Genomic DNA, 14,043 nt, shown 5'->3' with positions numbered 1-14,043 from the left:
GCTACTCCTTTACATGGTATAGGACATCATCTATCGTGCACTCTTTGTGGTGGCGTGTCTGCCAAGCAGCCGCTGAAAGAATGAGCGCGTATTAAGATTCAAGCAACAGTCACTCTCTACCAAATGTAAATGTGTACACTTGCAGAACAGAACTTTGATGAGCTTCAGATCTCTAAATCTAACCCTGCCTTTGCGGCCATCCATACTGAATACTGATGCAGCCCTATCGCTGATCATATAGCCCATCATTGCCTTGATAGTCATGTTGAGCGTTCTAGTTCCATAAGCTATAAGGTCCAGAACCTAGAAGAAATTTAGGAAATGTATGTAACTCTCAGCATGCAATTTCATAGCATACTTCTGAGATGTAGGTGTGTCAGTAAAATGGGTTTACACAGATGCAAATACCAGGGACATTGAGCACATGTATCTATGAAAGCAAACAAGACGAAAATTGTATGCACTGAGACAAGTGGAGCAAAAGTTGAGATCATTCAGCAGGCATAATTTTTTGAAACAGGTTATACGAATGCAAATATTCACCAAAACCAAAGGCGCTAGCATCTGAAACGAAATGTCTTACTGAACCATACCAGAGCTTTTTTTGCTTCTGGCAATGCCTCATTGAAATCTAGCACTGCTCGTACACTGTCTATTAAGCAGCGCAGCCCTGGCTCAGGCGTCTTCAAAGTCTCTTCTGAAGTTCTCTGTAAGGCGACCGAAAGCATCAGCATAATTGCGACATTGTTTTGCCCTATAATATTTAAACCGGTCACTGGCCACGACTGAAACTCTCTAAGAGGGAAAACAGAGCAATAAATAAGTATAACCAGAGTACTGCTGTTTGAAAACTTGCCAGCCCAGCTCAAGGTCGTCCCAGAACTTTGTTGACCATTTGGAAAGTGTGACACAGCAATTAATGAGCAAGCACCCCAAAAGTGTGTTGCAACTGTGAGAAATGGACAAAGCGAGTATTACAATTGGCACTGGGGCTGGCGTCCAAATGCTGCCGATGCTGAGCTCCTGTGATAATAGCTGCAGTGTTATGCAACTCGGTTCTGAATGAATGAAATGGATATGATTGATCTTTCATGTGCAAGCAATAGACAGAACAAAATACCACAATATTGGGAAAATCTTTTTACTTTCGGATTGCTGCGCCTTCTCACTCACACAATCCATATTTAGCTTAACCTCGTTCCCATTTTCCCATTTCCAAAGGCAGAACAGGTGTCGCCAGACTAGTAGCTGCAGAAACATATACGCTCAGTGCCATCAAACAACACCTGGCACTCAGCTGCGATGTCATCTCTGAATTTAGTTGCAGAGGCTGCATTTTGTGTTTTTTTCTGGCTCTGCAAGCTGAACAAAACCAATGAAAGCTCACATTGAAAGCAACAACCAAATGGTCTGCCAACAAAACAAGACAATTTTATAAGTTTAGGGCCACCATTTAAAATTTACTAAGTTGCTCCTGTTACTGCATCCTTATCTACTGCACCACCTGGCAACCAGTTTTCAACTTGGCCTAGTATATACACGAGTGCCAGTAAAAGTAGCAACTTGACCCAGGTACAATATGAAATAAAGAAGTCTTATGTGTCTTGTGCTGCATAGAAAGCTGCAAGGCGGTGCGCGGAAGGCCATTGGAATCTGATTCTGAGCTGTAGCACAAGGGCTTGATCCTCTTCCACTTTCCACCACCATCAGACCCCGATAAATCCAACCTGAATCGGCCCTCATCCAACTTCGCATGGCCATCTTCATATGTGCCTGAGGTATAGTGCATTGTCTATAGTTAAGAGGCCTAATTATGCACATGATTACATGTACCCTGAACATATATTAATTTTTAGGTTGCATTAAATTGCTGGGTTTGTCTAGGAGCTGAAAAGTGGACTATGAGGGGCACCATGGTGGCGTCCGTATTTATTTTCACCATTTGGTATTATTCACAGCACACCCCAAACATGGTACAAGGGCATCTCTTACACTAAATCTCTCTGAATGCAGCTGCCGTGGCTGCAGGAATCGAACCCATGGCCTCGTCCTAAGCAGCGCGCCATGCTATATAGCCACCAAGCAGATTGAGTAAGAAGAGCCAATGTGGAATGAAGGCAATGGTTTCGAATACAAGTTCATTGATATAACTCACTTTCTGTTAAACTGTTCTTTTTATTTTTATTGCTCATCACTAAATGTCAAAGCTGTATCTCTCTTCCATGAAAAATTAGACCCCTGGGATTGAGAGGGCCTGCTTACATGCGAAGAGTCTTGTCTATATTTTGTATTCTTACTACCACTTGAAAAAATAGGTTGCACTCCTCCCCCTCACCCCCCATCCCCACCTTTACCTCCCGCCCCGCTTCTGTGGCTCACACAAATAAACACTCTCGTTTTTTAACATTTTGACTTCTGTCATCATACTCTACAGGCCCACATAGCAATTTCACAGCTGCGTTAAATTTCTTTTGCTTAAAAGCTTCCATCAGCGTACAGCGACAAGCACTGTACGAAGTCAAAAGCTCATGCAGTTCTGACGGCACGCTCATGAAATGCTGGTAAGAGCTGTTGGGTGGGTACTTCTGCGTGCACGACGACGATGAATTAGCGTCGAAAGCTGCATTACAGAAAGCAGTCACCTCGATGACGATGCAGCAGCAAATCTTCGGCAGTATGCTGCAGGATTTTGAATCAGTTTCAGCTTAGCCCTTGGCAGGCAACATTTGCCTTGAGGGATGGCAATGATTATAATGAAGCAACGTTCTAACAAAGCAACTTTTGCTGATCCTCAAATTTCGTTATATCAAGGTTTCACTGCATCACCACAGACGGCATCAACACCTGTACTGGAAAATGTACAAAGGCTCACGCAGCACACATGTCTGGTGACGAAAGGAAGCAGTCAACAGCCCACCAATCGCACCTCCTATAAAAGTCTTTATTCACCCAGCATTATTGCATCCTTGTTGTTCATTACCTCTAAAATAAAAAGTCACATGCAAACTAACACTTGCGCACACGCAAACACGCGCACACATTTCTCAGAGAAAGCCAGTTCCAGGTGTAGCTAGAGGTCAAATGGACCGTTCCAGCACCGCATGCCCCACATTTCACAGGGCAGTGGTGACAACGGCACTGCAGCAGGTGGCACAGTATGTGTGACACTTCATAGCAGTGTCAGTGGTACTAGCATAGTGGTTGACAAGAAAGAAGCAACAGCCATGGTGCTACAAGAATGTAGCCGGCAACATTTGCATTGCCACCAGTCAAATGCACACAACGTGCAAAAGGCATGCACACACATGCCTGTCCCAAGAGACACATACAGTTTCTCTATCCTCACACAGTGTCTTCAAGCTCACTAAGACAGAAAGGTTGTGGGAGCGAAACCACAGAGTACTTTCATATTGGGTGTTTGCTGAGTCGCCACACCACACCATCGAGGCCAGCATCAGCGACCAGACAGCAGAAAGGTAATCACACTTTGCTTTGCGCCAAGGCTTTAGGCAAGCGTCATACAAGAACAACCACCAAGTCTTCCATGTAAGTGACACAAGTGATACGCAACCACTAGCGCAGTAACTGGTGGATCACACCGGAACTATAGAAGGTTCACTTCCAAGCCACTAAGGCAACACCATGAAGAAAGACAAATGAAATGAGAGCAATGGGCACAAGTGATAAAAACCACAACGGGCCTCCTGACCAAGTACGCACCTTCGGCCAACATCGATAGTATGTTGCAGTCAGTAGTATAAACCAGTGATGCTGGCCTCGGCTATGAGCCATCATGGAAATGGCAACCAGCAACTCTGAGAAGTGCGACAGCAAAATGTGACAGCAAAATGCATGTGCACTCCACTTTCAGTACTGTTGGGTGTTGAGGCATGATATGGTTTTAGGGGCACACAAAGAGTGCGTACAGCTAAAACGGCATGCTACAAACTGACTCGGAAGCTTTACGTTTGACAAAAGTAGCTATCCATTAGTCTTCGCTACATCAGTCAGAAATGCAAGACTAATGACAACACCTAAGCTGATATCATTACATAGTAATGAAGCCAACCTTGGAGCTTGCTTGTAAACCAAACATGGTTTTACAAGCCGCAATGAAGGAAGCTGCAACCTTGGTGGTGTGTTTGGTCACATGTCAGTTCTAGCGACGACGGTTGTCATAGTCATCATCATGAGCTGGGCCAAACGAAGGCCAATATTTCTGAAGATTCAGCTAAGAAGATAAGGCTGTCAGAACCGGATAACCCGTACTTTCACACTAAAAGATGACCAGAGCTGATAAACCGCTAGCACTAGCCAACATGACTGTGCCCTTAGTAGGGAACACACTCATGCAATAGGTAGTGCATTTAGTAAAAGCCTGCCGAGAGTGAAATTATGTTGACAAATGCTTCAACGTTAATCCTCGGTAGACTCTTTAAAATTAAATTATGGGGTCTTACGTGCCAAAACCACTTTCTGATTATGAGGCACGCCGTAGTGGAGGACTCCGGAAATTTCGACCACCTGGGATTCTTTAACGTACACCTAAATCTAAGTACACGGGTGTTTTCGCATTACGCCCCCACCGAAATGCAGCCGCCGTGACCGGGATTCGATCCCGCGACCTCGTGCTCAGCAGCCCAACACCATAACCACTGAGCAACCGTGGCGGGTGGTAGACTCTTTCACCATTAGTTCAAGTTGGACTGCAATGCTCTCAACTCATATATAATGAATATACTATTCTTTTACCTCTGTTATGATGAGTCAACCAACTTGCACATTCTCTGCTTTGAAGGCCCTCACTTCCAAGGTCTGTTTAGACTGTAGCATATCTTAAGAATTCTCATATGCTACGCTTAACAATGAGCCACTACTACCACTTTAGTTGCGCATACATTTAAAGGTGTTCCTTTTCACACAGCGCATACTACCATAACAGACTGCTATGCTGCAGGTACATACAGTGCACTGCCTCAAGGTAAAAGCAATGCTGATCTGTGTTTGCCCGAAAACCAGTCTTCTGAGGACTTGCTGTTCTGGTATAATTTGCAGGCCAAGAGCAAGCAGTAACTCTTTGAAGGCTACCAGCAATGCTGGCAGTTTACACAAATTGGACTATGCAAGATGCCTTGTCTTGAAAGGCCTTGTATAATAGCAGATTAGTCATTTATTTATTTGAAACAGGAAACAAAGATGAAACGATGAACTGTAGTGCAATACAGCTGCAGAATGAGAGCTCCAACTTCCAACCAAAACTTATTGAAACCCGATGTTTCAAAGCCTCTATGGCTACTTCTTCAAGAGTCCTTGAAGGAGGAACCATAGGGCTCTGAAACATCGGGTTTCAATAAATTTTGGTTGGAGTTTTACGAGCTTTAATTCAGTCAGTTCAGCCAACCAGGTAGGTCTCTGTCAAATATTAACCTTTGAAAGCTGCACCTGTATGTTCAGATCAAACATGAAAATTGCCGACCAAATTTAAATGGCTTTCAGTCAGGCCTTTTTTCGCTGTTAAGCCAAGTACTAATGGCAATTTTTATGGGAAAATGAAAAACTCACTTGTCAGATAATCATGCCTGCAAGCAACTTCACCACCAGTAGTTCTGCTTCCCTCCTCGACAACATTAAAACTAAAACTACTTTATCAAAGAGCCATGGCAGTTACACAAACCTTTCAGCAAATCTGTCTTTGAATACAATAAGAATCCATGCTCTGTCGTCACAGGGCCATACTGGCATACAAAGGTATGCCAGTACAGGCATGACAGCACAGGCACCAGAGTGACATGGTGTCAAAGCAGCCTTGCTTTAAATGTACCTGCATAAAGATAATGCATGCTTTTCTTTTTTTGCGTGTGTGTGTGCGTGTGTGTGTGTGTGCATGTGTGTGTGTGTGTGTGTGTGTGTCTGTCAAATTATTAGTTAACCACCTTGCTCTGGGTTACACATGCACCTAAGACTTCCTCGAGGAAAAAAGCAAGGCTCACTGAAACATGAAAATTTGAAGAAAGAAAATGACTCCAACACAATACTACCGTAGAGAAAAAACGGGCACCATCATAGGCGCCAATATATATTTACATCTCATTCGTGACTCACAGCTAACACAAGGTTGGTGTATGCAAGAAATTTGGCAAAAAGTACACCCAATGGTAAAGCCCCACACAATTAACATAGCTGCTGATAAAATACACTTGCTGCACATCAAATTGAGAGGGTTGTTTGTCCAGAAACTGTAATAAATCAGCAGAAGCAAAAACAGCTACCTAAGCAAAACCTATGTACCTGCACACTCCGTGTCAGCAACCATTAAAGAACTTAGTTCAATTAGCTACAAAACGCTTAACAGATAAAGATGGCACTCGGAAAGAACTTTTTTGTGCCATGCACTGGTCCTTTTGCATTCAAATTTCAGTGACCACGAAAGGTTTAGAGGATTCATGAAAGTAAGAAAACGGGTGGCAACTTTCTCTGGTGCTTTGCCCTATAGCAGCAAGTAGACAAATAATTTAATAGCCAACAGTTCTGTTTTTTTTTTCCCAGCTGCCGATGAGTACAACAGTGACTTTTTCTGTCATTAACCATTTTTGAAAAGTTTGGGGAAAGCCTAACGTACACTGTTAATTACGACTGTTTGACATGCATAAGGATGTGTGCAAGCGAGGCCAGTATCTCACAATACACTTCCCCAATTATTTGAACAGGACAGGTATAAATAAAACCTCAAACAATTTTCAGACACATTCATACAGTATGCACAGCTATAGAATTTGCCTTTCTTTTCTTTAAGTGTAATTTTTCTCTCCACAATAAAATAATGTTTCTTGCTGCCTCAGATGTAGACCACAACATCGAAGATATTCACTGTGATTTAGCCATAACTTCTTATGCTGCCGACCAGTTGACAGTTAGTTGAATGAATACACCACAGAACAAGAAAAAAAAAATACAGAGCTTCAAAAGGCACAATCAGTAACACAGCTGCCTGACTACATGCAATAAAATAAGAGGTAAGGCCCTATGCAACTGCATCATTCTTCTTTTTGAAAACATTTGTACAAGAAGACTGTAAGACTGCATGTAAAAGCAGAAAGCTAGGTGGTGTCAGCTAACAAGAATTAAGCATTAAATGCAAGACACAAATGCAAATGCTTGTAAGACTTATCCAGAAAAAACATCAAACAATGTAGATGGCTAACTGCGCATTGATGCGTAACCTTAACACAATATTTCTTTTAAAGAAAGAACCAACAGTCAAACTTATAAGCGCGGACAACCCACTGAAAGTTCGTCTATCAAATCGTCATCATGGAGCACTGCATTCTATCTTATCCCAATGGTCCATGTTTAAAGAATGTGCACTAGAATACTTAAAACAATCCGTACCTAAAGAACATGGTACACAATTTCACACTTGTGATGCAATGATAAAAGAGGCCAATGGCAACACTGAACCACAAATCACAAATCTCAAAGTTGTTTCAGTCAACAAGGAAAAAAAAAAAAAAGACGCTTCAAATGTGACTACAAAAAGTGCAACTGTGTGTCTCATCAGAAAGCACGAATGCAAAAATGAAGAAAAGAAATAATAAGAACAGGACAGCAGTAGCACAATACAAAATACAATAGGTTTAAAAAGAGGACTAACATGCAACTAAATGTGCAAAAATATAGAAGCTACCATTCCACAGCATCCACGAGTGGCGACCACTAAAACTAGATTAGCCCCAGGATGCCACAGTGACACTCATTTCCACCATGTTTCTCTTTGTTCATTTCGCGCACTACACGACATTCTCAAAAGAATTCTGCCGGAAAACTAAAAGCGGTGAAAACATGACATTCGCTGATATTGCACAAGGACGTTGATGTGACCGAAACATCTTTTAAGTGTCTGGGCTGCTCAAAACCTAGTATTTCAAACCTTTTGTGCAAGGTCGAGAAGCAGGTCTCAAGCAGAAAGACAAAGGAAACAGGTCTCACCTACAGTGCTTCAGATTGCAACACATGACCTGACTACAGTCACAGTGGAGTGTCTTACAAATGAGCACCTGCCAATGCTTTCACTGCCACTTACACTAACTTTTCTCGGAGCCCAGCAAGCAATTGTGAATATTTCGGTCACTTCCACAATGCTTTTTCTTTTCTGCCAGCATTAGTAGTGCATTAAGAAATCGCAAATGATTTTAAGAACCAAATGACAAAAATGACAAGGACAATGTTGCAGCCAAAAATAAAGATAAGCGAACTGCGTGCCAAGTTACCGATCTCCTCATCTCTTCTTGATCTTTGGTACCACTTGCATATTCGACTAAGACGCTGCCTGGCGGGACCACCCCTACAGGCAACTAGTCCCCATCCCATTTTCACACCCAGCTAGTTCACTTAACAAAGCTGCATAGGTAGGGAAGGGCTAATTAATAAAATAGCATAAATATACATCTGTAAGATAAATAATAGGCAGCAAGGAGTAACAGCATCACCTGCTCTCATAAAACTGAACAAACTGCAAAAGGCACAGCTTGATGCCGCATCGTGAACACAACTGAACGAAATCGTTGCTCGAGGAGTTTAGAAAGATAAAAACATATCTAGGAGATGAAGTACTCTATGCAGCATATTCCAGCTATATGTGCACAATACCGACAAAACACGGTTGCATTCTCATTTCTGAAGAAAGCAGTTTTTTACATTATTTCAAACACATGCCATAACCCTTTCACTACCAAACAGCGACTTGCAGGCTGCAATTCTGTCACACAGTGGCCCCCAATACCAAAGCCAACGAAAAGCTTTGCCTTTTTCAAAGCTGCTAGGACAGTGAAAAACTTGCACTGTCACACAGAAAGCTGCCAAGAGAAAAATGAAAGTGGCATGTACTGCTGGCCGAAAGCACCCATGAGCTTGCAAGGAAAAGGTCTTGTCAGCAAAACCCCCAAAAGAATCCCCAATAGATGCGCAAGGTTGCAAGCAGCCTGTGAGTCAAGTTACTTGTAAGAGTAAAGCTGCCACAAAACCAGCATTATTCTAGCAGAACCCTGGTATGTCTAGAGCACGTCTACACTAAGTTCACAAAAAAGAGGTGCCTCAATGTTCAGAAGACTTGCAGACTCATACCCTTGTGAAACTAGAAAAGTTATCCCTGCCGATACTGGAAACCAAAAGGTGCAATAGTGGACTTGGCGTGTGTGCTTCCAATGGCAACACAATTCCAGAGTTGCAAAGGCAGACAGCACTTGTCAATCTCCTGGGCACATAAGATGAAGAATAGTGAAATACCGACGCCTTTTTCCTCGCATTCTATGCTAGCGTCGGTGGTAAAGTGCCAAGAACATTGAAAATGCAAATTGTACTGTCTCCATCTGAACTTGTCTCTCGACATGGGCAGCGTGTGAAAATGCCGTGCATGTGCCGCTTCTCACGTCTCTGCCAGTTTCGTCCACACTCACGCTCCACCTACAAAGCAGCAGCTCTCAAACGACTCAAGTCAGCAGCTTTGTTATCGCAGCTGAAACCAAGCCATCAGCCATTAGCCAAATAGGTTCATGGAGACTGACACACCTATAACGTGTGCCTGAATGAACGAAACCCACAGTGACATGTATCGGGGACACTCACTGTATCAATCATGGGCTGATCCACCGTCAAGGACTGTATCTTATTCTGCAGAGTTGTAGCGTGCCTGTGCCATGGGAAAATTTAATGTCATTTGTGTTAAATTCTACCGTACAAATGGTTCTTTAATTTTCTTACATAATATTACCATTCAGAACTGAATGAGTTCTAGGAACTCATACAAATGTGTTTTAGAGACTTCACTAAATGGCATGAAAGAAAGACGAAAGAATAACAAGAGACAATATACATGGAATAATCCTTTGATTTCTAAGTAATTTACCTTTGTGGAATACAAGAACACCAAGCATTCCACCTGCCGCTATGTGTTGCTGCATATTTATCGCACTCCACCATATCAGTCATGTTTGTTGCATTCATACCGGGTTGTGGAGTGTTGTCTCAATTTAGTATGGATATATATCATTTGATTGCTTGTGTAAGCATCACATAACAGTTCCAGGTTATTACCATAAAATATCAAAATTATTTTAAATAAAAGCATGCATTGTTGAAAATATCTTACACACATGCTTTGACCTTTTTGTGTATTCTATTCACTGACACTTCACCATCACTGTCTGGTGCAAATTAATTTTTTTTTCAATCATGTAATGCCAGAACCTAATTTGATTTGATCAACGCCTTAACTACAAATGACAATGAATTTTCTTGGGTGACAGGGGCATTACTGCATCATGACGATGAAAATAACAAAATTCAATCCACAAGCACTCTCATGTCATCATATTCAGCACATGTTTTCTACAACAGTGTTAGCAAATTGTAGTGCATCCTAGAAGCTGCACTTCATAGGGTTACAAGCTCTTACTGCTCTTATTTAAAAGAACCTTTCAAAATCTCAAGAGTGACATGACAGCAATCACAGCATATCCATAAAGCCCACTATAAGCCTGCTTTGCATGGCAAAACAAAACAACTCACACTCTCATGCGTCCAGCACAACAGCATACAGCATCAATGTCGCATCCACGGATTGAACTGCCACAAGCCAACTTGGTAGACTCCCATTAATACATATGTAAAGACACTTTGGAAACCTCGGTTGCATTGTTGACCTACTACTCTCAGGAATACATGACATAATGTCCAGCAGGACACCTCACTAAAGTGACAACTTGAGGGCTATGCCACGTGAAAATCATTCTGATAGGATGCATGACATTCCCTTCGCAACATACAATTCCACTGGCTTAGCCAATCAATACGCATTAAACGAGATATCCCTGAAAGTGATCGATCTTATTAGAAATTTGGCTCAGCATGAGTGCGCTGAAAGCCGTCTAGCATATTGCAGAAATCGGCTGTGTAAAGCTCATCTTAAAGGGAGGTCTATCACAACACCTATCATACAGACACATCTGCATGCTTACAACGTTGACACTTCAGTCACACTCAGCAATGACAATGATCCTGGAAGATGCAGCTGCCAAAAAAGTGGCAGAGCCAATTTCAAGACATCTGGATGCAAATGATTACATAACAAAAAAATCACAAAGCCATGTGCACTAACAGTACAGCCACCAGTACTTGGCTAATGCTAAGCTGGGCTGAGGGGATGCTGTCAATTTTTTTTTCTTCTTCTGGCTAGCATTTAACATGCACACATCTTAAATGGTCAGTCTTTCAGTCATTGCAATGCAACTTCAATGTGACAACTGCATACAATGACTGCCTTGCCCTCTACAACCAAGAAGTATCGCAAAGGAGCTCATTGTGCATGCATGTAATGCACTCGAAAAAAAAAAAAAAAAAAGAGTGAGAGAAGGTTGCCCTAATGGGTTAAACAATAAATGCTGAAATTCACGAGGTGCCTAGTCGTACAGATTTACAACCTTTGCTTGGGAGATCTTTGTTCCCCTGTTACTCGCCTTAAATCAACTTTATGTACTGAAGAATACTTTCCTCGTGTCACTGACATGGAGCACAGTGTAAGTGCAGGAAGATACAGCGAAGCCTGTTTGCAAATAAATCAATGGTGAACTGCAAGACACTGCTCTAAGTTTACATTTTTATCTTAACTGGCCCGTTCTTGTTGTAAATTCTGGCTAAACAATCATAGGCATAAAAAAAACTTTTTTTTTGTTACAGCTTCCCTAAAGTTCACTGCACTGTGATAGGGGTAAATTGAGAATAAGTTTCTTGAGTGAACTAGTTCCATGCATCAGGGAGGAACGTCTCCCATGTTCTATGAACAAATGCAAACTCTGCTGGCCACATAGAGCTGCATTTTGCCTTGCTGTCATTTGATGTGGCGCATAGAACTCCGTGAAATACAGCCTTGTTTTGTCTTGCACTCTTTCAAAAAATTTATACATAGTTTAGGATGCATCCTTTCTATACAACAATTTAGGTGCTTGCGCTTTTGATGCTATCCTACTGTTGCTTATTTGTCATGAATGCTCAAACATGTAACCATTCGCAAGCGTGTTTCATTCATGAAAAGAAAGCGTTTGGCAATCATCATTATGAAGGAAGGAATCCTCACTGAGAGAACAGAAATGATGATTGTTGTGTGGCCAAAGTCCACCCACTGTGTCAAAAAGCGTTTGAAAGTGCAATAAATGTGTGCTGTTCAGAAAGCCCTATCCCTGACCCCTCACAATGGCTAAGCTTTAAAAAAACATGTTGCAGATGCTGCCGCATGTGATTCCGATGTGCTTGGTTTTGACAACTTGCACTTGTTTGTAAATGCAATGCAGCAATCACTGCTTTAAGTTTTTCCTTCCAAAGGCTTTGCCGCAAAGCTCATTTCGCAGCCCAAACACAGCGAGTGCTAGGGGCACAAGAGCACAAGCACTTTGCACAGGCTCACCCAAACCCTCTGCTTGAGATCTTTCTTGCAACATGTTGCATGCAAGGCTGCCGAGTCGCCCTCGGTGACCGTATGTTGTACCTTTAGCAGCAACGTGAACATTTCCCAAGCTTGGCCTTAGAGTGAAGTTCACAAGGCATTGTTCTGTACGTCGAAACTGACAGCAGAAGGCTGAGCTCAACCCGAGGATGCATGTGCCTCTGTCTGTCAGACTTAACAGAGCAAGTGTGATCAGTATATATAGCTCTGCACAGAAAAAGAAGAAACCTGAAGAAGGCATCTGCAGGGCATACAATGATAGTGCCATTTCACACAAGTACTCTTCACTGTGGTGGCAGGTTGCAGCAGAAGGCTTTCCCGACACCGACAAAGAAAACAGATCACCATCACCATGTCAGGTGGCAGGTGCCTGCAGTTCGGTCCCAGTGTGCAACTACCAGTTATATCACGGCTGGTGAAGCTTCACCGAAAAGTGACCTCGGCACTGACCACTCGGAGCGACCGGGCAAACGCATCGGGCTTTTGGACACCAGCGCAGGAAACGAATCACCATCACCACCACGTCTGGCGGATGACACTTGCTCCGCCAGCATGCTAGATCCTGATTCCCGAGGCATTCTGACACACGGCTGAAACTGCACTATCCAAGGTGATGAGTGCAGGCTCAATCTTGGCCTTGCTTTCTGGGAGTCAAAGCAGCTGCATGGTTTTCTTTTGGAAATGCAGGGCACTGTCTCTAGATTGCTCGGCCGTGCAGCAGAAGGCAGAACCAGAACAGCAGGGGAACCTGCTTGGCGTTTAGTGCCGGGCACTCAGTGGCTCTTGGCGGCCTCCTTGGCGGCGACAATGAGCGGATGCAGGCTGGTAAGTGGGCGTGCTAGCTTTAGAAACGGGTGCTGGGAACATGGATGGGCAGAAAGAGGGATAAGAAATGAGGCAAGGTTGGTATTGCACGGTTTCACCGTCCACTTCTACTGCAATAGGTAGGCATAACTCTAAACCCTAAGTTTACAGGTTCACCTCAACTCCACAACCTCTTCCATCACTTCACCAAGCAATGGGCCACTGTTACCCTTTGCAAGAAGCAGTCACTGCACTTTGCCGGCACTCCTTTCAAGCAGTGTTGCCATGTCCCAAGCTCAAAAAGTTGTCTTGAAATTCCAAAACTAACTAAAAAAGTGCCCAGTCTAGATTACAAATGAGAAAAGTAGCATAGAGAAAGTAGCAAAGCTACAACTAAATGATGCATGCAGTACCCACACCACACACTAGTCGATGTGGACGAGACAACTCGTATTATCATTTGCAGATTGCAAGTACACAGATAAATGTACACAATTTAGAAGAATAGGAAATACGCATTCTTGTGCATTTGTAGATATTGTATTTGCAAGAAACAGAGGTCTGTACATTTATTTAGAATTGGACACTGTTTTCGTGGGCTTAATGACAATGTTTCTCCATAGAGTCGTTTCCATGTCATGTTTGCATGAGTTTCAGTGCCAATTTAAAAATAGAATTTCTTATTTTAGGGATAAAAGTACGCTTGTACCCAACATTGTCAGTCACAATTCATAGGGACAATAATC

General features: G+C 42.7%; 1 protein-coding gene across 2 annotated transcripts in view; it reads right to left on the bottom strand.

Moving 5' to 3' along the window:
* Positions 1-2,920: 2,920 nt before the first annotated feature.
* Pak (serine/threonine-protein kinase PAK 3-like protein) overlaps positions 2,921-14,043 on the bottom strand; it is a 44,905-nt gene continuing 33,782 nt past the window's right edge. For both annotated transcript variants that reach the window (XM_075682201.1, XM_075682202.1), the window contains one exon: positions 2,921-13,350. In XM_075682201.1, the coding sequence (XP_075538316.1) occupies positions 13,267-13,350 (84 nt within the window). In that variant the 3' untranslated portion in view covers positions 2,921-13,266. The remainder of the gene's footprint in view (positions 13,351-14,043) is intronic.

The sequence above is a fragment of the Dermacentor variabilis genome, chromosome 2 (genome assembly GCF_050947875.1).
Source record: "Dermacentor variabilis isolate Ectoservices chromosome 2, ASM5094787v1, whole genome shotgun sequence".
NCBI lineage: Eukaryota > Metazoa > Arthropoda > Arachnida > Ixodida > Ixodidae > Dermacentor > Dermacentor variabilis.
Note: the sequence above shows the minus strand (reverse complement) of the source record. Positions and strands in the feature narration are given on the sequence as shown.